Raw genomic sequence first — 27,102 nt, 5'->3', positions numbered from 1 at the left:
GAAGAGACAGGTTTGAGCGACTGGCTCTGGAATTTCCGTCATGCTGCAAGTGCAAACATGTTTCCAAGTAAGGTGGGCCCGGCTGCCGATATTATTTAGTAATGGGTAGTTATTTAGTCGTAAGCCAAGGTTGACAAAATAAACGTTGATGAAATAAAATTAAACAAAAATAAACCTCAGTTCTTCAGTTCTAAACCCAATTATTATAATTATTATTATTATGATAATTATCAGAAATTAGGCGCTTCTTGTGTCCGTTTATATGTCATAGGGTGGGTGTTCAGCCTCATCTCGTGAAACGAGGAACTTCAAGGATCAACTGGGCCTATAGTCATCTAACTCATTTCTATCTAGCCCATGTCCGTAGCCCATGTCCATTCAGTTTCGATACTCATTCAATTTAGATCAGCTTAACGTCTAACTCCTACCTTAAGCTTTTACGACACATCTGTATTAGCAGCGTGGAAAAACGCAGCAGAAAATTGCCCCGTCCGGTTGAACATATCGATGGCACGCACTTTGTAATATCCTGCGAAATGAACAGTACAGCTTAATTTTCTCGGCACAATTTGTTCTCTTGACAAAGACAGATTCATACGTACCTCCGGTAGAGTGTTGCGCACGGTGCTGGAGGAAAGCGAACGGCGTATGTTGACGCGCATTTATAGGTTTCCAACCGTAACTGATTATTTTTGACCTTTTATGCCGTGCTTGGCGGACTGCCGGTTTGTACCACACTTCATATGTCACGATGCACCTGTATTAGAGGTAAATTATAATTACAGGTACAAGCAACTGAACGAACACATTGCATCGGAGCATACCCACCTTAAGTCACCCTTTTTAGGCGGTTTCCAAAATATGATCACTTCTTTCTTGAATACCTGTTGCACTCGTACACGGCGAACCACTCCGGGCGGAGGTCGCAAATCACTGCAAATACGCACTGCCAGGATCCATGGAGCGCGAAGGAACAGGGAAAGTCGCACGTCGGTGACGTTTTGCGCTATAATTTGCGGCCCACCGTTTAACACCGCCGGCAGTTGAACCGAGCGTAAAGCAGCAAGCTGATCGGCCGATGGATACGGTGGTCTGCCCTGCGCGATCCAAAGCTTGAACGGATCCGTCCGCCCGTCCTGCAAGGCTTCGACTATGTAGCTTTTGCGGCTTGTGCTGTTGTTGAGCATGGTCAACGGAATGACCACAGTTAGCTGAGAATTTCTTCTCCACGTTACGGGCGAACTATCGTTTGACCGGGATGCCAAAATGGAAAGATAACTTTGGTCCTTTTCGAACGAAACAATGTAGGACACGTTTGCGTTGCCAAAGTGCGTCCGAGTGGCGTACGATCCTAGCTGGGCCAGCATACCAAGTGCCGAAAATACTGGTTTGACGATAAACTGGACGTGCGGTGGTTGCGTTTCATTCATTTGAAAGCGCGCCAACAGGGTTCGTTGCTCAAACTCGTACGGGTGGTAGCTCAGGAAAGCGTTATCGTGCGATAAGAAGCGGAAATTCCCAAACGTAGTTGTATTGCGCGCCATAGCCGACCAGTGCTGGAGTACGATTGAGACCAACATTGCCGCGTAGCGTACGTCCGCTTGGAAAGGTCGTGGGGTTGACCAACTTGCAACGGGATCCGCTTCACTGCGATACACAGGAAAAAGGCCACACAAATTATTTTAACCAGCTAAAACTAAATCGATTCAAGGACAGAAACGTGGACATGTGCCCCTTGAAACTTACTCGTTTGCGAAAGCCATTCCGCGAACGGTTGGATAGCGAGCAAATAAGTCATCCAGCAGTTGCCGCGATGAGGACAGCACCTCCGATGCCCATCGACCACTGGCCTTTCGGTGGAAGGTAATCGTGTCGAAAGGGCATTTACGTGTAGCGCATAGCTCAAGCGCGGCCCAGCATAACAAGTGATGCTTCTGTTCCTTGAACAATCCGGCTGGGCCGTTCAGTGAAAAGGGTGCGGAGGTTGCCAGCATCAGCCGAGCTTCGTCCAATCCAGCGCGAATCGATTGAATGTACATTAAATAATCTGCAAGATCATAGAACAACATCATCAAAGCCAATGGGCCGATAATTTTCAATGTGAGGTCAAATTTCAAATGCACACTTACCGGAGACGGTGAAATTAAGCATATTGTAACTTCGTAAATCCGGTTCGTTCCACGATTCGAATCTCCAGCGAATAACGTACTGCAGACCATAACGAGCTACAAAAAAGTTGTAATGGTCAGTACACTATCGCAGCTCAAATTAAAATTACACGAACTTGTGTATCTCAAAACCAACTGTTGCACTAGATCCGTCCAGAAGACGGAATCGTACGGATGCAATCCTAGGTCACCCTGCGGCAGGCCCATCAACTCGAAACCAGGATAGAGACCAATATCGTGGAGATGATCCAAAAGCTTATCCAGCGCCATAAAATCATAAGTGAAGGGCCAGTTTTTTCCTCGCGTTGACCTGCAACACAGCCCATCGAATAAGAACAATCTTATTACTCATTTTTACGATGTTATAGAACATTTTGTTGTAAATCAATATAACACTTGTTAGTCCTACATGAAACTAATTTGTGCTGAATTGCTTGAATTTATCACACATTCCTGTCAACATATTTTGCCATAACTGCATAATTTCTCAATATAAATTCTCTTTCGTTTTGCTTTCTTTCAAATGAGGATTAAAGTTTTAGTACTGTTTCCATAATTTATTCTGTACAATAAAAACGTATCTTATGTCAAGCATCATTTGTCACAGTTGTTTAATAATTTCATAAAAAAGAGCAAACTGAGGCATTCCAACAAAAGTAATAAATCCACCGTAAAAACAATGAACAAACCAATCAACAATGTATTATACTTACACCCGTATCAGCTCCAACAACCAATGGATTCGCACATGGCTGATAGCACGATCCGTCAACGATCCAATCAGTTGCAGGTTTAGTAGCGAATCTCGCGACAAAAGAAATGTTGCAGTGTTATTGCGTGGCTCCGGTGGACACAAACCGGTACTTGCCCAGAACGGCTCCATCCGCTGGGCGTGGAGTCGTTCGCCGTTCGTTGACTGATGAAGGCTAATCATTAATGGTAATGGCGCGATCTGGACGACGGCTCCCCCACGAACCGATGCAAGTATAGCAACAAACAGCCAGGCGAATGCCGCAAGCTCCAACAGAGTCATGGTTTTGAGATGTTCGATGTTTCTTATCTTGATAGCCATCGAGAAAATCTCTTATCCAGGAAACAACCCCGAGCAACTAATTATCACTGGAATCAAGTCGTCTTGCCGATTCGTTCGCACTCACTTCACAAAAATAGTTTGCCTCGTTGCAGGAAAATATCACTCATTACCGCAAATTGGTGTTAATAACGTATTCGCCCAGATGTGAATTTAATGTTCCCCCCGAAATACCACCTTTGTTACCACTGCAGCCACGGTGGTTGATTTATCTCGTGTGGCTGCACAAAAGTAAGGTTCACCGGGATGTTCACAACGGCGTACGGTTGTTTCAGCTTGATCAGTGTCTTCCGTATGATGAGTCCATTTTTTCCGAGCAAAAATGCAGCCGGAATATCGGTGTCCCGGTCCGTGTTGTCGTGCACCATCTCGATGTAGTAATCATAATCATCGGAGTCGGTATCAAGTTCAGTAATGATTACGGCCGCACCGCCTGCTGCCTCAACGTTGACGGCCTTTGTCAAAAACGAGCATTCGCTGTGAAATTAAACCAAGTGCGTAATAGGTGAACATTGATAGCATAAATTTGGGCTTTTACGAATTACATACCCCCGCTCAACCAGCGCTATGTTACCGACCAGTTCCTCCCCGTTCACAAATTCTGCGCTGCAAGCGTCCGCCGGTACGGCGGGAACCAGCTTTCCTCGCGACGCCTTGTACGACGTTCCGAAGCTACCGCCGAAATCTTTCGCTGGCCTCAACCGGTACGTGTACTCGAGTTCGGGAGGATCGAGGATCTCGAAAAACACGTCGCCCGCTATGATGTCGTGTGTACGTATGGCATCGTACGTATGCAGATTGTTCGCTAGAAAGAATGGAGGGAAAACGAAACGATGCAAATGAAAACCCGGTCCGTTCGCTTCAGCAAGAGCAGCCAAGGAACCAAGCCACTTACCACTGCTCCAAGAAGACGGAACCAGTAAGCATAGCCAGCAGCAAATCGTATAAATGTTCAACTTTAATATTGCACTAGGCACCAGTTTTCTAAGCCGTAGCATACTAAGTTGCCTCAATGAAAACGGTGTACCATGAACTTGCAATGGGCAGCGACGAACTAAACGAAAAGATTGACTGCTTACTTGAATCAGAAGTGGCCACTTCCACAGCCTTCGTTTGCAAAAATGGCAGCAGCTAAGAACCGCAGCTCAACACAAGCACCAAATAATCGTACGCACACGTACTATCAACTTTTTTTATCTTGAAAAGCGTATTATCTGCGCCGACACATCACAAATCACCTTGGAGTAAGTGGAAACATCGTCCTGCAGGTTCACTTATCAGCTATGATTTGTCGTAAACAACTTGCCAAACGTTCACTCGCACGTCAAGCCTAACGCATACATTTAACGCCGTATTGTTTCGAAAAAGGCAGCCGCCGGCATTTCATCTTGACTAAGGACGATTCAGGCCGTGGAGTACAGGACAATAATCCCAACAATTAGCCATCCAGAAAACTTGCAGCCACAATCACAACGCCAACCTTCATCATTTGTGTTGTACGCGTGCTGTCATTTGCATTCTATGCAGGGTTGTGTCAAAACACAGTCAAAAACGACCGTTTCAACACAACCCTTACAGATGCATGATGCATATCTTTTCTTTAATTTGTACATGTTCCCACATTTCCTAATGGTTTATGCCACATTTCCTTTCTCTTGGTTTATGCTTTAAAAATTGTTCCGAAAAACGTCCTGGTGGACAGTGACACCATAACCATGAAGCGGTTAAAACATCATGACCTCATCACAATTTCATCGTCCAAAAATCTCCTCTGTTCTTCTCCAAGACTACAGACCAGATCCGGATCCGGAGTTTTGGTGAAGTAGCGAATGTACAGACCGGATGTACGTAAGATAGAGATAGATAACAATTAAGGATGTGAGCAACTGCCTCCGCCATCCTGAGCAAAACTGCATGTGCGAACGTTACACGTTACATACAGAAAATAACGTCAAGCGAAGCGAAACAAACGTTGCGTAAAAATAAGATTTTTTATTATAATTCTTCAACATTATCTACGCGCTACGTTACAGCTTTTACCATTCGCTCCTTGGAATACTCTTCCATTTCGATTCCATCCTTTACAACTTCCAGTTCACTCGACCGAACGAACGACGCAGGACCATTTATTTATTGAATTACTTTACCTTAAACTATCTAATAGATTTCTCCCGTCTCACCTCCCATTCTCGCATTTGCGGCATTATAATCACAAATACCATCTCTCTTTTTCTGAACTGCACTGATCCGTCGCCCAGACCCGTGCATGGGGGATAGGTAGGTTTGATGCACGGTCCCGGATGATTGTTGCATTTTTAAGCTCCCTTTTTCAAAACGATTGCGAACGATTCGGCGATTTTGCTAACGATGGCGCTCTTTTCCATCTCAAGCACCAACATATATCGAATGAGAGACCAAGGAAGCTCAAGTACGAAACATTTGGCCACGCGCGCTTCATCGTTCGATCTCATAGGTTTAGCTTGCACATTCACTTGGAACACCACAACGGACCAAAACCCAAAAAAAAAAACCAAGTGATGAAAACGATAGCCCTCGTCTGGCGGTGTCCTAGGCGGAAAGGTGATCAGGAACATGGTAAGTTGTAAAACCAAACAAGAACAAACCGACCGGGAGCTAAGATTACACGATTAAATACCTCTTCTACTATTTACGTATTCGCTTCCTACACGTGCAGAGCGCGTCCTACAGCCTATTAAACAACCTAAAGTGATTGGCATTTTGTTTCTTTCACCTAAATACTTGATAAAACCATACGCTTTGTGTGTAACGATTCTTTACAATAAATGTTCAGCTCCTTTCCTTGTTCGGCACTCCTACGTGAGGAAACAAGGGAGTGTCGCAACGCAGCGCGCGACTACGGATGCTTTCTTGCTCCCAATTTCCGGTTATCATACACTTTCGCTAGATCGGACGCGGCCACCCACACGCACTTAATACGTACTGGAAGAAATCGATAGTCTAAGCGCCGAAGGAACGAATTCCACCGTTGCGTTGACGAATAGATAAAGACAAAAGAACACCACTGAAGCATTTTGGCAAAAGGTCCGACCGTCTACGACACGATGTAGATGACGACGAAACGGTTATTGTGACAATGGGACTGGTCACCGCTCCCATTCCCAATGCTTCAAATACTGGATCCGACTTATCAGTTTATGGTGTTATTTGGGTCTTAGAAATTCGCCTGTCTCCTTTCATGCACTCCGAAAACAATGGCAGCACCAATAGCGCCGGATTAACGAAAAAGGAAATATTTGTAATATTAAATTTAAAATGATTACCAATTGCCGCGCATTGCAGAGGATGAACAGGAGGATTAAATTAGCCTACCCAATCAATGCAGCCACAACCAATCGAATGGAAATCAACCGATATGGTTCGGGGTGGCGCTCATCGACACGGGCACAACAATATTTTAATATACAATTTCACTGCTGTACATTTTAAAGGTAAACGACTTTATACGACCAATAGTTCGCTTTGTGTTGAAGCGTTCCTTCCCCGTGCATCGATTAGTGGCTCGCGCGCAGGTTTATTTTTGCCGCGCATGCATGTCGTTCTTGGCCTCTCCATCAAACGCAATAGCCCGAAAAGCTCGCTCTCTCTCTACACATCCCGCTCACCTACGACGCTGCTAACGGATTAACTTATAGCATCTAGTGTCCCTATTCAGTTCTCTATACAATTTACTTATGGTACTAGCCCCAAAAGAAACAGAAATGACAGTCTCAACAAAATCCTCGACCACTGCTGATGCTGCTGATGCTGACTTCGGCGGACTTCCGGGTAGGGTAATGGTGTTCTTCGGCAGACTCTGCCAGGGCTGCTCTCGGAGGGCGACGCTCTGTGTAGCTACTAGCACAGATGCAAAAGGCAGTCGCCCTCCTCGATCGACCACACTACTAGCCGCTGCTGTTCCGGTTCGTGCTCCCACTGCTGCTGGTGCCACCACCAGCACCGGTACCGCTGCCGCTGATACTGTTGTACCGTGCCCTGAAGCCTGCCGGCCTGTGTCAGGCGCCCAATCCATCGGAATACGAAGAAATGCTGCTCCGGGTCGAGCCCACCTGCAGATGCAGGTGGTCGTGCGCCTGCGGCGACTGCGGCGGCATCGGTACCAGACTGTTGCCGTACAGTTGTTCCATCTCTTCCACCTGCTGGGCGAACGCTTCTTCCAGGCGCTGCGTATCGATTGCGAAAAGAACAGAACAATCATCTATTAGCTTATCTTCTTGGAGTCGGTGGTTTCGGGTTTCAAAAAAAGACACAACATGAAGAACGATCCTCCACCGCCTCACCATCGAACTTATTAAAACAGATGAAAAGACAAATGTAACGAAAGAGCATTGCACAGACACCGAAAACTCATTACGTGACAAAATACTAAAAAAATAAACAACAAAATAACGGAACTAAAAAAAATCACTACTATAAACTGTAACGAATTTGCGAACCACCACCAGGAAGTAAGTCAGAGAAAAACTTGTTTTTTATTAATATCTACTCAAACTTTTAGCTCAACAAGTTCCCTAAAGACGCCTGTATCGTAACCCCACGGTGTGGCCAACAGCCTATGCTAACATCTAGGCGATGTGTCACCCACAAAATAAATCACACGCGACCGATCACCAACACGTTCCAGTGCTCCATGGCAGGTTCGGTGCGTCAGAAAGATGAATGATAATTGTATGCAGCAGGGGGGCGTTGCGCATGCATAAATTCAAACTGCAGCGCATCAATTATAGCCAAACGCACCGCACCAACAAGTGCATTTAGCGCAGCTCCCGTTGCGAGGAGGCGAAAAATGTCCTTGCCCGCTCAGTTCTCGATTTCGATGGCCGTGGCGAGCACAACTGACAGAGATTCACGTGTCCATCATTAGTGGCGGCGCGCGAATGTTCTTGAATGCTAAGTGCACCCATTCTCTGTTGGCCACCCAGCTCGCCATCCAATCAGCTAACCAGCAACGATCGATCACAAACTATCCTTCGCGGCACAAGTCGTGAGGACACACGCCGTGAGATCGCGTCACCCACCGGATATCGGTACTATCTACGCCAGTAATCAATCCGCGCGCGTTTCGAGGCCTTCGCGCCTAGCGCACTAAGGTTGAGTGGTCTCCTGAACGTGCTGAGTATGTCGGTATGTCGGACAGCTGAATGGGACGGAATGTCAGCGCACAATAGCGGATTTAGCAGCGTCGAGCCCTGTGGCGTCTGTTTGTCTCAGTATAGAACCGTTCTCCGGCGAGATCGGGTGATGTTTCGGGAAGTCTAGAGCGCACAGCAGGAGCCAGTCAGTCAGACCAGTTAGTATCATGTTCACTGCTTGCACCGGGGGCCGATGGTGCTGTTTCCTGTTGCTACCACCGGTGTGGTTTGCCATCGTTAACCAGCACCACCTGTGGGCGGTTGGTGCGGCGTTCGATTACTGTGCCGCCTCGAAGGACCTCTGTCAGGTGGACGGGGCGCGCCATGTTGTCTGCAATGGGCGCAATTTTTCTACCGTTTGTCATCAGCCGAAGCTTATTAAGATGACCGAACGCTACCGGGAGCAAGTGCTGAAGTTTCACAACCGACTACGGAACAATTTGGCGTGCGGTTACTTCCGACGCTACGCCGAAGCCAGCTCGATGGAGCAGTTGGTAAGTTGGAGTCGGACACTTAATCCGAAGAGCACTCTGAACACCTTTACACGGCAACGTTCTACGATCACACTTAGGAATGGAGCCCCAAGTTGGCGCGCATGGCCGAGTACAACGCCCGGACGTGCACATTCGCTCACGACGAGTGCCGAAATACACGAAAGTTGCGTGCGGTTGGCCAAAACCTGGCCATCAACTGGTTCCACGGGGTCAACGTGAGCGTAACGCAGGCCATCGACAGCTTCCAGCGACACTGGTACCAAGAGTACGAGAAGGGCCACCAGAAGCTACTCAATCGGTACACGCAACACTCGATCCATGCCGGTATCGGCCACTTCACGCAGATGATACACGCCGACACGCAATCCGTCGGCTGTGCCATGGTTCGCTTCGCTGGCACAAAGCAGGGAGTGACCGTGACGCAGTACTATCTCGTGTGTAACTACTCCGAAGGTAACCTGTACGAAAGGCCCGTCTACCGGAAAGGCAAACGGTGCAGCAAGTGCAAGTACGGTTGCTCCGCTGACGGTGCCTACAAATGCTTGTGTCGGAAGCAATAGTAGTAGGCAGGTGGCCACACTAATCCCTCGAAACCACTTCATCGTTGCGGGCGCTTGCCAAGTGGCTATCGGCGCGCCACGCTATCTTCACTAACCCTACCATCTTACTAGGTGCATTGTTAACGCAGAGCCAATGTAGCTCGAATAAATCCAAAGAAAAATCAGTGTCCCTAGGAGATGTACTTTGTGCAATCGGAAACATCTGCCCACCACGTAAAAAACCGCTTCTAGACGCTGAATCATCCGTTGGTTCCTTCTCGGTGACGGAATGTGCCTCGGCGCTTCGGTTGGTTTGAAGTACATGCTCCATAAAGCATGTATCGCGGCGTACTCGTCACTGCGCATATCACGTGAATTCTGCTGGAACTTAGAACGTCTGCTACTGCTGCAGTTACTATTGGAACAGGTTTTCTCCACATTCCGCAAAACTGCGACATCACCTACATGATTCCTGTTCCAATCCACACCGCCATTAGCGACACGTGATATGCTTTCGAATGGGTGTCATCAATTGGTTAGGTTTACGATGAAAAAGAAAAACATGGCTACCCGTAATGTTCAACGGAATGTTTGTAAGCAAAAATGTAACAAAGGTTAAACACATACGAGTAACACATAAATGGTGGGGCAGAAATTAAAACAATAACCACGGAACATACCACAAAAAATTAAATATCATATATCAAACGAATGGGACAAACGGCACAGATGAGCACGTGACATGAACGGAACGGAAGAGGCACCCCCCAATGGAAGGTTTCATCTGGCTGCCGTAAAAACATAAAACATAAAGAAGGACACATAGAGAGTAGAGAGTGCAGAACCAACCTTCAAGCGGTACAGAAAACGGCACGAGACTAGCAGCCCACATGCGGTGCGCTCGTTCGAGCTGTCTCGGCTGCTACATGGCGCAACGTCTTTGTGTGTCGAGAGGCAGCGACACGAGGAAGGATGTTACTTAGAGTAGTGTTGGCGCGCAATTGATAGTGGACACACGAAAGAGGTATTCCTGTTGTCCGCAGTGTCGTCGTCGTCACTCGCTCCCTCCTCTCTCGCATGCATGCGTTGTCACACGTTAGTCCTCCTCTTTGGCCAGTACGTTTTAGTATTCACAGTGTTAGTAACGTAACGTGTTGGGTCGCGGTGTTAGTAGCGTCATCATTAGGCTGGAGTTTCAGTTGGGTTATGGTGGCGCGGCAATCAGTGAGCTCCACCCGCCATCGGATGTCCATCGACCGACGAAGCGTTGCTTGTTTTGCGTACATTTCGAATCCTTAGGCTTGATACACGATGTAGATAGATAGAGGGATAGTGTATGTGTATGCGATTCGAGGAAAGAAGTGAAGACAGGAGTAGAGCAAGCGAGAGAAAGGACAGGGGGATGGATGCTCCCATGGCGGCCTCCTTTAAACGACCGTATCATCATCCTTGCTCGGTGCCAGTAAAACCGGTGTCGAGGGAGACAACTTCAAACCCGGCGGGCCAGATTTACGCCCGGGCGCGGATCCCCCAATGGTAGCCGCCGCCGGCAACGGAAGGCCTCCGCGGGCTGAGCTGAACGTGGTCAACCGGTGATTGAGGTTCGCATCGGACGCGGTGAACGTGTTATCGCCCAGCCGACTGGGGCCCCAACCAACGCTACTGCGGGGCATCGTCGTCGTGACCATGCCCGATCCAGTATAGTACTGCGGGATGTTCGAGCGGTTCGTCATGCCGTCGAAAATGTTAATCGGTTTCCTCGATGGTGGCGCAACGGTCGACGATGACGACGATGCCGCCGCCGTCGAATTCAGACGAATCGAAACTATACCACGATCCTTCGGTTCCGTGAGTCGGCTCTGCGACCCGCTGTAGTAGGAGGATGGGCCACCACTGCGTCCCTGTGGTCCCGCAAGCCCGTACGAAGACGCCGACGATGCCGAGTTACTACTTCCGGCAGTCGAATGAAGAAAACTTTTGATCGGAATGCGAGTACGCTTGCCGGTGGACAGTATGTCTTCCGACTTGCGCCGCAAATGAACACCACCGCCAACACCATCGTCGTTGGTGTGCGCGTACTTGACCGCATACTGGTAGCTGCCGTGAGCCCCATGCATGACCCCACCACCAATAGCACCACCACCGCCGCCAGCCCCACCGGGAGGATAGTTTTCGCTTTCGTTCTCCTCCAGCACCGAGTCGTACGACGAGGCCAGTGAAAGCTTGTGGCCCGAGTTGGGCGTGTTCGGTACGGAGCGGCTCAGATCCGGCACAGAACCGTGTATGGTACTACGACTACCATTGGGCACGTTGGGAAGCGTTAGGAACGTACGGGACCGGGTAATGTTGAGCAGCCGCAGAGACCGGGTGTTGAGCGAGTTGGCGCGATTGCGGAGCTCGGGCGGCACGATAAAGTCACCGTCGAATTCGCGCCGATCCACCGGGCCGCCCCAGGCCACCTCGTACTCGTCCACCATACGGTTCAGCTCGCGCTCGACAGCCTACCCAGCGTACCCCCGAGGTCACGGGTAGAGGGGAATGCACCACAATTGGACACAGGAGAAGAGAAAGATTAGCGGGGAATGGATAAAATAGAAAAAGCAAAAGAAAATTGGTTCGATTACGATTAGTTAGTGTTTCAACTGTACAACCGCCGCAGGCAGCACGGAATGGTTAACATCTGTTAAAAGCCAATTATTGTTACTGGATTAGTTTTGGATACTCCGCACGGTACATGCTATTTTTAATTATTCTGATCCACCACGCAACTACACACTCTTCACGCAACAGCTATTCGAATGCGCAGCGATCGATTCACTCAACCTAGTCAGTCAGGGCTTCCTGAGGACAAATTTTGGATAGTGTGTCGACGAAGACTTTCAAAAAGGATGTACAGGATTTTACTAGTTTTCACTCACCGATCGCCATTCATAAGATGTTGTTTTATCGATACAGTTCAACAGTACATTGACGATGCCACAATAGACTTTGGGGTCCATTTGGGTTCAATGTTACTTTTACTTACGGATATGTATATCGTTTTAAAAATCTCTGTACGACGTATATAACATTGGCCAACATCGGCTTTTACTCTCTCAACCAAAGTGGCTCAGTCTTCTTACAAGTGAAAGAGAGAGTTTGTGCCACTTGGGGTCACTGTTCATGATATTCCACTCACCTGCTTCCGGGGCATGAGCTGTGCCTTCCACTCGCGCAGGTCTTTCTGTAGCGCTTCATCGCACTCGCGCAGTTTGGCCGTTTCGTGCTCTAGTAGCTGCTTTCGTTTCTCATTCTGAAGCTGCTCCAACTCTCTACGAGTAGGAAAAAATGGTTTATATTATAGCTTAGCTAACGATGCAGAGTTTCGCTTCGCCATTATCATTGGCCTCGCACGTACCTGATGGAACCCTCGGAGGTAGCTCGTAACTCTTCAAGCTGTTTGCTATGCTTAGTTTCGAAGCGCAACTGTTCTTGAGTATACCGTTTCTTCTCCTGCTCTTGAAACTATCGAACGGGCGAAAACGAAAATTTTATTCAAAAACACTCGAACAGAGACAAAATAATGATAGAGCTTCGTACCTTTTTCAGCTTGTCACGCTCCACCTCCGGATCGGTGGTCATCGATATGCGCAACGATTCGCGGAACATCATGTCGCGTGCCTTCCGCTCAGCGCGTATTCTCTTTGGCAGGGCTCGCCTCTCGATCGTTTGTCTCTTTACCAGTTCCTCCTCCTTACGCGTAATCATGCTGTAAATTAGGCGGATTCGCACGAAGATTATTAAACCAATGCAAGAAAACTGCCCAACACACGGTCGTACCGCTTGATCTGGTCCAGTTCCTTTTCGTGCCGGATTATCATCTGATGGCGCTGCATGAAGCAGATGTCTTTCACGTGCCGTTTCGCTAGCTGATGTTTGTCGTGAATGTGCTTTTCCTCTAGCTCCCACAGCATTGCTTCGCGTGTCCTCATCGCCTACACAATAGCAATCAGTAATGCGGAGGTTCAATCAAGTGCATTTAGATTGAAATTATAAAAAAAAACGGATAGAAGAAACGATTAAGCTATAGATTTTCGTATAACAACCAAATTAGCAGTATTCTTGTTGTGAAGGCGACTCATTGTGCCAGAAATTCTTCAAAAGCTGCCAGCCTCTAATCAACCTACCGTTTGCTTTTGCTGCAGATGGCCCTTGTCGGTGGACGAAAGCTTTTCCCGGTAGATTTCGCTGATCCGGCGCAACGCCATTTCATGAGTTTCCGACAGCCGCGACAGAAATGACTTCTCGCGCTCCTCGTGCTCGAACTCCATCTGTGTTTTCCGGTTGCGGAACTCGTCTTTTCGTTTCTCTTTCGGCAACAGGTCCACTTCCTGCTTGAGCAGCCGTATCTCTTGCTTCAAACCGTCCCGGAACTGCAAGAGTAACGATAGGTTAGTCTCTTTCTCTCTCTCTTTCTCTCTCTCGATCTGTCTTTCTCATCCGCTTCGGTAACTTACCAACTTAAGCTCGCGCTCCTGCTCGGCCCGGATTTTCTTGGACGTGTTGCGAAGTTCGGCTTCCTGCTGCTGCTCGAACTTCTCCACGGTCTGTCGGTGGTGCCGGGCAAGCACGTCCATGTCCGCCTCAAACGTGCGCTCAAGCTGCACTCGCTCCTGTTCGAACTTTTTCTCCTGCTGCTCTTTGGCGTTCGCTTCCTTCGCTTGCAGATCGTAGAACTGCTTCTTTTCCTGCTTCTGCAGCATCTTCAGCTCGCGCAACTCCTGCTTCCGGAAGAGGTGATCGTCGTACAGCTTATTGCTGTCCTCATCGCTGTAGATCACCTTGCTCGTCGTTGTCGTCACCTGCACGCCGTCGATTTCAAACTTGCGCGTTCGTTTGCGCGTTTTCTTCTTCAAATTTTGCAGATGCAATTCCTCCTTGGTGAAGGTTCGGTTTGCCTTCTGCTTCACTACGCCACCACCGCTGCCGGTGCCGGCACCACCGCTAGCACCGGTGGCTGCAGCGCTTGTCGCGGCTGATTGAGCGGCAGTATTGGCCGACCCTGCGGTAACCGACGGCAGTGGGGCTAGTTTATCATCGTCCGGCTCACCGGTAGCCGGCAGTGGCTTCCGTCGTAGTGTGACCTCTTCCTCGAGCAACTCTGCTGCACCCTGCTCGCGACTATCGTGACTAGTGGTGGTCGCGATACTTTCCGCATCGCTCCGATCGTGCTGCAGCTGCTGCTTCGAAGTGGCACCACTTCCGGTGCGTTGATGATGACCCGCTGCCCCACCAACTACCGTTCCTCCCGCAACCATACCGTGAATGGGGGTACTGGCTGAGCGAACCGAACCACCGGCACCATCGAACGATCCCACACTGCTGTCTGGGGAAATCCGTTGCTTTTCTATCTTACGCTTATTCACTATGATGCTGACATCCTCGCGGCTCTGATGGAACTCTCCGGCGGCACCGTTGAAGCGATTTCCATTCACGATACCTGAACCAGCCGCCGTTTTGCCCGTTTGACTGGGCAAAGAAATCGACGATCCCGACGGAGACCGTTGCTGAAGGTGCTGCTGCTGTTGCTGTCGACCGGTGGAAGCAGGATGGCCCAGAACGATGTCAACCTTCACATCGTCGCTCGATTCGCTTGGACCACAGCTTACATTTGACAGGTCACTGGTAGAATCATTGTAATTATGCTGTTGCTGTTGCTGCTGATGCAAATGGTTGTTGAGCAACTGCGGATGGTGCGGCTGAGAGGAAGAGTCCTTCACCTTCACCTCCTCCTCACCAACTGTTACGACCGAAACATGACTAGTGTCCAGTAGGAGCAACTTGCTATTGCTATTGCTGCTACTGCTGCTGCTATTGAGAATACCGCTACTGCTTCCGTTGAATACTTCGTCCTCTTCATCGCCATCCTCGTCCCCCCTTCGGCGCACGACCTCCATTGCCCGGGACACCGTTTCCTCTACGTACCCAGGGCTTACGATCAGCACTTCGCTTTCGTCCAGCTTCCGTGCAATCGCAGGAGTTCCCCCGTTGCCTCCGGCGGGTATCGATTGTGGCTTGCGGTAGCGGGGTGAAGCGACCGTATTCTCGAGACTGTCGAGCGACTGGAAGTCGTCGTCGGTGGACGACTCGTTGACGTGCGTTTTGTTCAGCTCGTTCGATACAATCACAACCTCATCGCCGGTTCGCCGTTGCGCTGCGGCCGATCGACGTTGCGACGACCCGAAAGATTTTGTCGACGAAGCCGACGAAGAGGTACCAGAGGGCGAAGAGGTCACGGCGATTGCTCCCGGTATCGAGTTGTCGATAATGACGGGCGGGTGGCTCGTAACGACCGTTACCTGCGCCACGTTGCTTGCCAGGCTGTTCGACGGATCGGCCAGCACGGTCGCATCGTTGATCGTGATGGACGTGGTCGAGGAAGAATTCATCACTGCACCGGGGGCTGTGGGACGCGGATGATGATGTTGCGGGGTGTGCCGTCCCGCTGCGGCCATTGCTTTGCGTGCCGCTTCTTCTTCGTCCACCAGCAGCGGTGACGATGACGACGACGGCGGCGGTGGCGGCAGCGGCGACGACGACGACGATGGTGGTGGAATCGCACGTGGAATGGCAACGTTCGTAGGATGAGGGTGCTTCGCCATCGCTGACGAAGTGATTGGCGACGAAGACGGTTTAGTACCCTCCTTGGCAGGTGGTGTTGGCGGGGCGTGCTCCTTGCGTGGCGGTGATGACTTCGAATGCTCGTCTACACGCGACACCGATGCTGGTACCACCGATGAAATCAAGTTGGCGGACGCATCGGGGCGATCCTTGCCTCTACCGGTAGCTTCACTTTCCGAAGGTGGCGTTTGTGGTGTTTCCGGTGGCGTGAGGGGTCCTCCTGTCATTCCCTTAGGAATGTCTGAGGAAGCACCCCTAACACCACCTAGTACCGGCAACACCGTTGGCGGTGCTGGTTGGGTTGATGCCGCCGCCGGTTGATGCTTCGCTGTTGGTGATGTAGGTGTATGTGGCGGTGGAGGAGCGGGACCTTTCCGGACGCCACCACTGACTCCTCCGGCGCCAACCGAAGACTTCCGCTCGCCACTAGTGCCGGTGGGCAGCGCAGTGACCGACTCATCCACCGGCTGCTGCTCGTCGTTCGTCGTGCTGTGTGCAACAGGCAGCACCGGTGTGGGTATGTTTACTGAGGCCGTTTGAGGCGGCGAGCTGTTGCCACGATTAGTGAGCTGCCGTGACGGCGGTGGCAGCTCATCGTCGGGTGCGTGGGGCTTCTTAAAGTCACCTACAACTCCCGGGACCGTGGTAGCGGCTGCTGCTGGCTGGAGGTCCTGGGGCGGTACCGGGGCGGCCACCGGTGTCAGCCCGCTCTTGGCCGATTTGGTGGGATCCTCTTCGCTAGCGGGAACAGGAGTGGATTCCTTCGAATCCCGGGACGATTTCGAAAGGGACGTTGGTGTGTCTGGAACTGCAGGCATGAACGGGGTCAATTAATTTTATTCGAGTCATAAACACCGGGCCACACAGCGACTTACGTTTATCAGTTTCTTGGCTTTGCAGCGACGACGAGTCATCGTCCAAGTCGAGCGGAAGGGCAGAGTTGCGGGGTTCCTGAGAATAAGAGTAGATAAAACAAAAACACAAAACACGCAATTAGTAAAACTGACCAAGAAACAAACGATTCTCGAACAACCAAAACAAAAGGAAGGAAAGTTAAGAAAATGGAAAATACACTAGAAAATTGTAATGCAAAGTTCGAAACTCAAAGTCAAGCTAATGCCACTGAAGGCATAACACAAAAACGAAGCAGAATTCGGACGACCTTTTGCTTCGTTTCGGCATCACCAATGAGCATGTCAACACGCATTTCATCCACAACGGAACTCGTTGCCAACATGCTTCTATAGATACAAAGGAATAGTTACAATACGACAACCGAAAACGGGGATCAATTGGAAAACGAAATAGAAAGGCAAACCGATAAGAACTCTACGGAACTCTATTGCCAGACTAGACGTTTACGCACACTACGGACCGATTTTCACTTTTTCTACGCGACATTTTACAGAAAGGAAAACGTTTTACAAAACCAGCGAAGAGAGTGATTTTTCCGTAGAAAACTCAACCTCTGCCCACTCTATGGATCCGTTTCGCACGCACAATGACCGTGGGGATCCGTCTACTGACAGCACTGGTACGCAGGACAACAAACCACAAACAACACACGCACACAGAAGATCAACGATGCTCGAAAGGTACGGAATCGGGCTGCCGACGATGAGAAAACACTCTAGTCTGACAAAACTTACCAACCCTCTGATAAAGCGATCTGCGTTTCGCTTGTCGTTTAGCTTTCTATACTTATTTTGTGATTTGATTAGTTTTTTTTCGTTTTGTTTTTGGGAATTAGAATGGTGCAAATTTTTCGTTTTGTCGTTCGATGGCGCGTTTGGACGCGATTGATGTTAGTGTGTAAGAGAGCGGCGGCGCAGTTAGATGAGAAAAAATGTAAAGGATATGGCGTTAGAATACAGATCGAAGCTTGCGCATCGAGGCAGGGATCCAACATGGCACTTGTTTAAGGAACGGAAGTTCCAAGGGAAGATTATTAGGCCACCAAGTGACGTGTCGTACCTCTGCCTCCTCATCAACCAGCTCCTCTTCAACGACGTCCGCTTTGTACTCCAGTAGCAGGTCTTTGATAGGTTTCGAGTCCAGGTTGCCGCTGATAAACGGTAGCCCTATAAGTACATCCGTCGATGGCCTCTGCTGAGGATCCTGTGAAAAACAGCCAGAAGGACAAGTCTTAGTCATGTCCAGCCTATTTCCCCCAAGGGCAGAGTACCAGGTGTGCCATACCTTCACCAGGGTTCGGGCCAGAAAGTCGTTAAAGTGTTTCGTCCACTTCGACGGCTGGTCCAGCTTCGGTGGTTCACTCTTCTGTATCTTGAGCAGCACCCGCATCGGTGACATCTCGCTGTTCGGTGGTTCCATCTGCGCGAACTCGATCAGCGTAATACCGAGCGACCAGATGTCGACCTTAAAGTCGTACGGATTGTCGCGAAACGTTTCGCACAGCACCAGCTCCGGTGCCATCCAGTACGGGGTGCCGATGAACGTGTCGTGCTTCTGCATCGTGTGCTTATTTTTGGCCGACACACCGAAGTCAGCTACAAAACAGGCGTTAAGAGGATGAAAATGTTACTTCCGATAGGCAACGGGACACTACCCGCTCGTCGCCTAGCTTACCTAGCTTAACGCCACCGTCCATCGTCAGCAGCACATTGCCGGCCTTCAAGTCGCGATGTATCACCTTGTTTTTGTGTAAATGGTTCAGTCCGGCGCACATGTGCTTGCACACGTAAGCGATCTGCGCCTCGGTCAGTGGTTTCTCGAGCTCCACCATAATACTATCTAAGGCACCGCCATCACAATATTCTATCAGCATCTGTGAAACAGGAGAGGAGAGTTGTTGGTGAGAAAGATGAAATTTCAGGCGGCTGCTACTGCGATGACGATACACGATAAGCCGGCGGAAAGATGCAAAAGTACGGAGCCGATGGGATAGGCGGTAGGTTGCTAGACCGTTACCGTTGGTGATCGCTGCGAAGGAACCTGACGTCAAGAAAGCGAACCAAGCAATAGAGTGTGGAAAACCGATGCTTATGAATAGGGAGCCGCGTCCAACCAGCAACCCTCGACACACGTCGAGGTGTTTATTTTTCCTCCGCCGAGCGAAGTAAAGAAAAACTCAGCCAAAAGAAACATGATCTCCAGAGCGCCACTCTGGGGCAGACGCTCTCCTCCCGGCAGCATGTTGGGTCTGCGTTTAATCATCTTCCCGGCCCGGTGCGCGGTCGCGTGCACGCACATTCGATGCCAGCTACCAACGCGCTTGCTCCGCTACGCCGGACAGCACACAGCGAAGAATGCATCCAAAATGTTTTACTTTTCCCGTTTCCATTTTTTTCGGGCACACACTCGTTTACGTTTCACGTCGGGGGCTTGGGGTGTTGCTTTTTTACCCCGGCACCGCTAGTGACGTGCAAGTATGTAAAACAATCCAGCGGGGCCGATCCGTCCCCACAAGTGGCAGCGCGGTAGTTTCAAGGCAACCCCGCTTAAGCTGCGTTCTGCGCATGCAACCGTTTGCAAGTAGCTGCTTACAGCTGCTGCCCAACATTGAAGTAATTTTTAAAGGTAGTAATGGTTACTAACGGGCTTCTTTGATGCTCAGATAATATTCAAAGTACGAATTCAAGTATACTACTGTGGACAACGCGAACCAGTTGTCTTCGATTATCGAGTAATGGTGCATCATGAATTCTTTCCAATCGGCCAAACTGTCACCAAGGAATGTTATTTTTTGAATGTTATGCGTCGTTTGCGCAATGCTGTGAGCCACAAAAAATGGTTTGTGGAGAGATAATTCTTGAACCAACTTTCTCGTGATGTTTTGCACCACATTTTCGCGATCATTTCACCGCTCCGTGGACATCTTTTACAGTCAATAGTTGAGATAGGATCCGACACGAAGAATGTGTTGAAGGCTACTCCTAAAAAGAATGGTTTGAAGCGTTTCGAAAATGGTAACAAATGAAACCTACCCAAAGCTTATCGTCGATGGAGAACGCCTCGTACAGTCCGACGATGTTCGGGTGCTTAATTTCCGAGAGGATGTCAATCTCCACCATGTGATCGCTTAGGTTTTCCTCATCCTCGAGCGTGCACATCTTGGCCGCGGCCAGCTGCTTCGTTTCTTTGCTCTGCGCCTTGTACACCTTGCCGAACGCTCCATCCCCCAGCTCGCCAATCATCTCCCAGAAATCGTTTGGATCCGTGTCCATCCGGATGTTGTTGAAGATACGTTTCTTCTTCGCCTCCCCGCTGCCAAGGTGGAACACCTTTTTCAGATTGTTTAGGAACGACATTTTCGGCTCGTTGAAAACGGTACACGGGCACGAGCAAAACTACGACCGGTCGGCTCTTCTCACTCTTCTCACGTCACTGAGAATCGACGGGCTACGCCAGGTGATTAATGGACGGCAGCTAAGGCTCGCTCTGTGTACCGTTCGTTGTCGGGTATAGTGATCTTCGCGACACGCTTCACATTACGCACTGCGATGGTGTGGCGAAGCTAAAGGCTGTCTGTGGGACACAACGACGAACTCGAATCTGCTTATCTTTGCTAGATATCACACACCCGTACAGTGTCCTTCTTATCTGGCCCACTTTACCCTAGACTAACGCGTGTCAACACCTATTGCGCTTCACTTGTTTTTCGAAAACTTTTCTAAATTAAAAAATCACGCAGCCACTACAAACCTACACCTAGTTCCGATCTCGATAGTGTGAAGCGATCGAGTGCGCTCTTTTTCCGAGTAATTATTTTAGTTCTTATACACAAACACGCACACAAGCGAACGCCGCTCGGGTGGTCACAAACTTTTGATTAGTTGTCGAAAATACTGTTCGTGAGGTACTGTTGGGGTAGTCAGGCACTATCGCTCCCAAGCTCCTCCTGCGACACGCAGCCGCAGATCCGCCGATCGATGCCGAGCTGATAGGTTAGCCGACGCAACAGGACTATGGCTTATCACTCGAACGATGCCGGTCGATGCAGCTGTTGAGCGCAGTTCTAAGTCCGCTGCACAGGCGACGCAATCGTAGCATACTACAGCTCCGTCCGGAATGGTTGCCCTCGAGCCAACCTGAGTTTCCGCGTCACAGAAGATCGTGCCAACAACAGCTTCATCGAAGGCATCTTTCAGGGATTCCATTTCCCCGACGCAATCCTCGGTGGGCGGCGGTACATTAAATGCTCGTCTCGTCCCCACTTGCGGCCGGGTGTGAGGATTCTAATTGTTCAAGGATGATGCCTACAAAGAAAAGGGGGAAACAAAACACAGCATTAGTCAAATTTATAGCCGGGGGATGCGCGAATGTTTACCAAATGCTATACAAAAGGGCCCCAGAAGCAATTGGGTAATGTAAATAAGCTAATCGATTTTCTTAAACACACTTATCGACCGCGAATTACTTTCGAACAGCGGCAGCCTTTTTGTGTTTACATTTGTTTATGCCGTGTTAAGCGATTGCTCTCTATCTGGGTTCGGAGAAAGTATGGCCGAAAAGAGTCGGTACAGGAATGTGTGTTCCCAACAATCAGTAGATCATCGATTTTTCGCCTTCCAAAGCAGACCACATACGCCACGACGTTAAAACGGGTTTGCGTTTGGAGATGTAAAAAACGTGTAACTAAACCGCGCACTCCTCCACCGACCGTCCGTGCCCGGTCACCGTTCGGCACGCAATTAACACTATTCGAAAATAAACAGAAAAACATCAAAAAGAATCAGGCCTCGTGGATGGTAACAATATAAAAAATAACCTATCACAAATTAACCGTGCCAGCGGGCTCCGTGTAACCCACTTGTTGATACGAAAATTGAGATGTTTACCGGCGTACCGAGAGCACAGACAAAACACGTAAAATATGTTTTCAACAGAGGTGAAAAATAAATAGGACAAGAAACCATAAAAACCCCACCTAATAATCAAATGTGAAAGTGTAAACTTTGTTTGTGGAGCGAAACTCTCTCAAACAAAGGTTGCAAACCCGAACAAATAAATCAATAAACAGGATAAATTTGTTTATCAATCAAAGGTTAAAGAATCATAAATAAAAAACTGGTGCCAACATGAGACGGAGTGCAGAATCGAGTAAAATACGCCAAACAATTGAATAAACATCTAATGTTGAGAAAAATTATGAACACAGAATAATAAACATTGAAATATCAAAAATTCTATGCAAAATATGCAAAAATAGCGACTCTCCTCTGCTCACATTTCTTTGGCTCATATTTTTCTATAGTTTCCTTCGCTTCCCTAGGCACTAGATATAAATCTGCGATGTGTTCTTCCCTTACTTAACAAATAACCATACCAAATCCAACAAAAACTACATTTCTGTAATAATAGTGGACTAACTACATTCTGCTTTATACATTACAACAATTTTAGCCGTAATTTGGTGGTTCTTACAATATGATCTACTATATCTGATCCGGATATTTCCGAGTACACAATGTTTTGAAGATCATCGCTGATCGCCGCCAGAAATATCAACAAGATAAAGAAGCAAGCCAACCGAAAGACAAGTTAAGCGAGCAACGGAAAGAAGTTGGCTGGGAATTACACCATCTGACCTCTGAACTCGACCCGACGGAACTCGATGGTCATGGTACCATCGAAACGGAAAGTGGACCCAGGGCTCTCCACTGTGCTCCTGCTGACTATTTAACGTCGATGGAATACTGTCCTTCGTGCGTGCCCTATCATATCGCGGTTAGACACTTGATGACCAATTTAGATTAGCCGTGCATCAGCAGCACAACGACCGATTAATTACGACAGTTTACATGACGAGTGTGCCGGTGCCCGCGGACCACTCTGTTTACTCTTCTACGTCTCCTCCGTCGTTGTGTAACTTAATCTTTAGTCGACCTTCACCACGCACCTTAACCTTTCTCGGTCTCGTCCCACGGGTTTCTCATTATGCTTCGTTGGCGGGGCGCGATAATAACAATGGTTGGAGCCCAACTTCCTAACGCCCATCGTGAGTCATAGTGGGTGGGTGCAGTATTTGGAGTTCTGCTCCGGAGGCAGCGGGCGGAGTCAGTCAAGCGATAGTCAGCACCACCTGTCGACTTAATGGTTTATTTCCAATTGTTTGGCCCGAAAACCAGTGTGCAGTGTGTGTAAACTCCGTTGATCGTCGGAGTTACTCGACTCGATAGACAGCTTTGCCGGCTTTATTAACTCGTTATAGAGAGGAAATTTTACGGCTACCGAGGTAGAATTGGCCAGTGTCCACTCACCACCACCACCGGAAGGCGATCGGTGATTAGAAAGGGTTCGAGCCTCCGCGCGGGGTTTTAGGTCAGGCGTCGCACCGCACCACAAGGTGATTGTACCATTATAACGGAGAAAATTGCTGTGCGTCGGGGCTGGAGGGAAGGTGATGCACGAGAGACGTTAGTTCGATGCGTAACGCCGGACGCCGGACTAGACTTAAGATGTCCGCTTCCAGCCAGCGATCAGCGCGGGCCGAGAAAAGCATAAAGACAGAGAGAGAGAGTGAGTGAGAAACCGAGGCCGAACGAATTAATTTCTGTGAAATTAAATTCCAGTGCGCCAATAATGCGTAACAGGCGCGAAACGGTAGCGCGATGATAGGTGGGTAGCTAGAGCTAGGTAGGTATATGTAAGGCGGCAGTTTTCACTCATTTTTTCTCGCCTCTTCTTCTTGGCCGGCCGCAGAAAGTGAATGCGTTTTGAAAGGGAAAAGCCGCCGTTGGTGTGATTGGTGGGCCGCAAAAGGAACCCCCATTATAACGAAACCACCAACTATGTACACTAAACCCAGATGGGGGGGGTTCACCCTCAATCGCCCAGCGCGGCAGCATCATAAAACGACGACGACGGCGGGGACAGATACGCGCGGCCACCGCTAGAAATGGCAAAAAAGGGGACTCGTTTTAAAGCGAACAGGGGGGAAATGAGAGCCTAATTGCTGGTCCGTCGGTTCCGTGAACCCGGTAGGTAGAGCTCGGTTAATCGAATCCCGTGCACGGCCGAACCCTTTTTTACCGGTTGTACTGGACACGCACGCGCTACCACGTGCTTTGCGTAATGCGTAAAATAGACAAATATTTCACAGTAACGGGGCGCAGAACTGAAAACCGATTTGTATTCGGCAATGACCACCGCAACAGGATGCCCGGGCCAGTGGTTTCTAAATTGTAAAAGAAAGTTACAGGGAAAAATACACCGAAAAATGTCCGCATCAGCCACCGGTAAAGGTAATTTTGCGAGCTACAAACGTTTCGCTAGGTGTTTATACAGCTGTGTATTTGCCAGCCAGCCAGCCAGCCCATGGCTGTCTTTCGGCGACAGCAACGAAGGGATTGTTGGTCTTCAAAGGAACGTCTGGAAGCGAATGCTTTACGGAGACTGTGTGAAGTAATTTCCACGTTTGAGTCCAAACATTTGAAGTTTAACCATACATCAAACGTTGTTATCCTTGTCGTGAGCGACCTTACGCCATCACGAAAATGAGCCGTCTAATGCAAGAAGTCTGAAGAAACATATTCTTATCTGGAAACTGTGGCAAGACTTTCTACTTTACCCAATAGACCACCACGAACGACCTCCAACAATCGAACGACACATTCCGATCCGCGTCCCTCTCGCTGTCAACCCGTCGGGGGTCTCACGACGTTTGTCTGTAAACATATTAAACTTAAGCCTATGCCGAAGGGGGTTGTTTGCGTTCCTTTTCCTATGTTATTAGACACACCGACACTACCGTCTGTCTGGGGGTGAATGGAACAGGGAGACCTCGACCAAACGACGAGCCTAATGTGTGCTGGTCAAGAAGCCCGAATACACGGATAGTACTACCACTACTTAGAGGTGCCCCGAGCGCACGGATGCCATTGGCGCACCCCCGAGGCGAGGGGGTTGTGATCCAAACACCCCATTCATTTCGCAGACAGCCAGCTGCGTGGCTCATTCATGTCTGCAGAATCCCCCCCGATGTCCTTCTCTCATCGGGAGCGAAAGTATCGGATCGCCTCTCTCTCTCTTTCCACACGGTTGTGGGCCTCTCGAAGATCTCCCAACATAAACTAGATTCCGCGCCACGGCGTCCTCCGTAGACACGTAAACAGGTGTGCGCACAGCAGCCCATGGTAGATCTAGTCCGTCGTAACCCGTCCGTCGAGAGACAGCACACCCAGCAGACTGCAGGCCAGCGTAGAGAAGTGGTGGTCCAACAAATCTCCCGCATACAGCATGCGGGTTTAAGGGTTTCCCTACCGTTTTCGGCGGTTCTGTAACTTGGAACAAATTCAAAAGCGACCAAGAAATCATTCATCTGTCTGCTGCTGCTGCTGAGCAACCGAAGCGCGGGTAATGGGCGGCCCCAGGAAAGGGCGAAAAAAAACAATATAAAAGTGTTTTATGGCCAACTTTTAAAACCCATCACTCTCGGGGCAACTTTTACTGGCACCCGCCGCAAGCTGGCCGGACACCATATATCAACAGAGAAATGAGCTATAAACATTTTATATAGCTTTTTATATCATTTGGTCGATTTTGCATAACAATCGAGCGAACGCAACGAGAGCAAGCAAAACTCACATTGAATTGGTGTGAAACACCTCTTTGTAGTGGATTTAAATTGATAAAATATACAACAATCTATCGTTTTCAGAATAGCAACATTTGCACGATTTACATGGCCCCGATCCGATCTAAGAATATTACAAAAATATGAATCGTATTGAAAGGTTTAATTGTTAAAATTTAAAAAAGGGTTAAAAGGCCGAACAGTACGAAGAAGGTCAGTTGAAGGGTAAAACTGTCACACTTTTTCGACCTATCTGCACATTTTATTTGCTTTAAAGAATTACATATTAAAAAATTTGAATCGATTCCTGTACATCTTGATTTCATATCGAGACAGATCGCGACACGGGTTGTTGTGCGAACCTTCCAGCAACCTTCTTTAAATTACAACGGCCTTACAAAACACAACTCTACAGATTTTTTTTTTCATTCAGGTGATGATCCACAATCTGCCGCAGAAAGAGAAATGAGCCAACAAATTCATGTTATTTGTCACGAACCAACGTCATTTCGCTTGCTGAATGTATGCGCGCGGCCGCGCACGCTTCGGATCCATATTGGCAGGGCAATCACGTGCCACAGGTGCGCCATCACGATCCTGATGGGCAGCAGTCACGCACAAAGCGGAGAAAGAGAAGCAACAACAAAAAGTGGAAGCAAATCCCCAGACGATGGTTACAAAAAGAAAACACATTAAAACACCGGAAGGAACTGGTTGAGCGATGCGGCGCGTCGGTTGTCTTTTACGAAATAATCGACCGGAATGATCGGAGTGTGGTGGCCACACGGCGAGACGGCGGAACGAAACATCATAACTGTGCGCATGTGGCGCCTGTCGATATATCTCGCGCTCATCACTCTATTGGCCGGACTCGACCAAACGATCAATATCTTCGCGAAAATCTCCCACCAGATTCGAGTGACTGACTTTGATGAGACGACGAATACCGGCAGAAACGGGAACCATGGACAGGGAAATAGAGACCGATCGAGAGAGAGAAAGATCGAGAGAAACGAGACAGAAGGAGACCGGTATACGTTTGATGAAGTTGTGGGTCCATGTTTGCGAGGTGCTTTCAACACGCGCGCGGCGCAATGATTGCTAATGATTGACTTTCTATCTAAACATAGGCGCCTCCAACTGCACAACTCAATATGCCAATAACCTTCTTTCTGCTCCCCGCCAGTGAACGAGATATCCTCCCCCCTATCACGGTGTACGAATTTAGATGACGATAGTCGATGAAGACACGGTGGTGCATCATTATGGAAAAAATCCGCTCTAATAATTTGCGCCACCGCTTTTTCGCTGAGCTGTGCCGCGCTATGCACTGCTCCCGATAAAGGCGGATTGCTAAACCCTTCTGAATGGTCATCTGAATAGAGTTATCAATACGAATAACTCCATACAAAACAAATGTAACAAAAACGAAGACATTTTGC

The 27,102-nt window shown here is 48.9% G+C and overlaps 4 protein-coding genes across 4 annotated transcripts; 1 reads left to right on the top strand and 3 right to left on the bottom strand.

The window, feature by feature from the left end:
* Positions 1-259: 259 nt before the first annotated feature.
* Positions 260-3,240, bottom strand: LOC131210310 (alpha-L-iduronidase). Its single transcript, XM_058203541.1, has 7 exons — positions 2,882-3,240; positions 2,285-2,478; positions 2,130-2,225; positions 1,747-2,047; positions 829-1,647; positions 603-757; positions 260-529 (listed from the first exon to the last, which is right to left on the bottom strand). The coding sequence occupies exons 1-7, from the start codon at positions 3,238-3,240 to the stop codon at positions 438-440; spliced, it is 2,016 nt and encodes a 671-aa protein (XP_058059524.1). The 3' UTR covers positions 260-437.
* On the bottom strand, positions 3,066-4,714 carry LOC131210321 (PRADC1-like protein). Its single transcript, XM_058203553.1, has 3 exons — positions 4,154-4,714; positions 3,808-4,063; positions 3,066-3,735 (listed from the first exon to the last, which is right to left on the bottom strand). The coding sequence occupies exons 1-3, from the start codon at positions 4,254-4,256 to the stop codon at positions 3,441-3,443; spliced, it is 654 nt and encodes a 217-aa protein (XP_058059536.1). The 5' UTR covers positions 4,257-4,714; the 3' UTR covers positions 3,066-3,440.
* A 2,605-nt stretch (positions 4,715-7,319) lies between these two features.
* Positions 7,320-20,393, bottom strand: LOC131205713 (STE20-like serine/threonine-protein kinase). Its single transcript, XM_058197933.1, has 13 exons — positions 20,070-20,393; positions 18,712-18,910; positions 18,322-18,632; positions 18,097-18,240; positions 16,998-17,073; positions 13,959-16,930; positions 13,629-13,874; positions 13,282-13,436; positions 13,042-13,210; positions 12,860-12,966; positions 12,641-12,773; positions 10,312-11,963; positions 7,320-7,460 (listed from the first exon to the last, which is right to left on the bottom strand). The coding sequence occupies exons 1-12, from the start codon at positions 20,391-20,393 to the stop codon at positions 10,890-10,892; spliced, it is 5,910 nt and encodes a 1,969-aa protein (XP_058053916.1). The 3' UTR covers positions 7,320-7,460; positions 10,312-10,889.
* LOC131205714 (antigen 5 like allergen Cul n 1-like) lies at positions 8,547-9,531 on the top strand. Its single transcript, XM_058197934.1, has 2 exons — positions 8,547-8,923; positions 9,001-9,531. The coding sequence occupies exons 1-2, from the start codon at positions 8,597-8,599 to the stop codon at positions 9,481-9,483; spliced, it is 810 nt and encodes a 269-aa protein (XP_058053917.1). The 5' UTR covers positions 8,547-8,596; the 3' UTR covers positions 9,484-9,531.
* Positions 20,394-27,102: the final 6,709 nt, after the last annotated feature.

The sequence above is a fragment of the Anopheles bellator genome, chromosome 1 (genome assembly GCF_943735745.2).
Source record: "Anopheles bellator chromosome 1, idAnoBellAS_SP24_06.2, whole genome shotgun sequence".
Classification (NCBI taxonomy): Eukaryota; Metazoa; Arthropoda; class Insecta; order Diptera; family Culicidae; genus Anopheles; species Anopheles bellator.
This window is presented reverse-complemented; position numbering and strand designations above follow the sequence as displayed.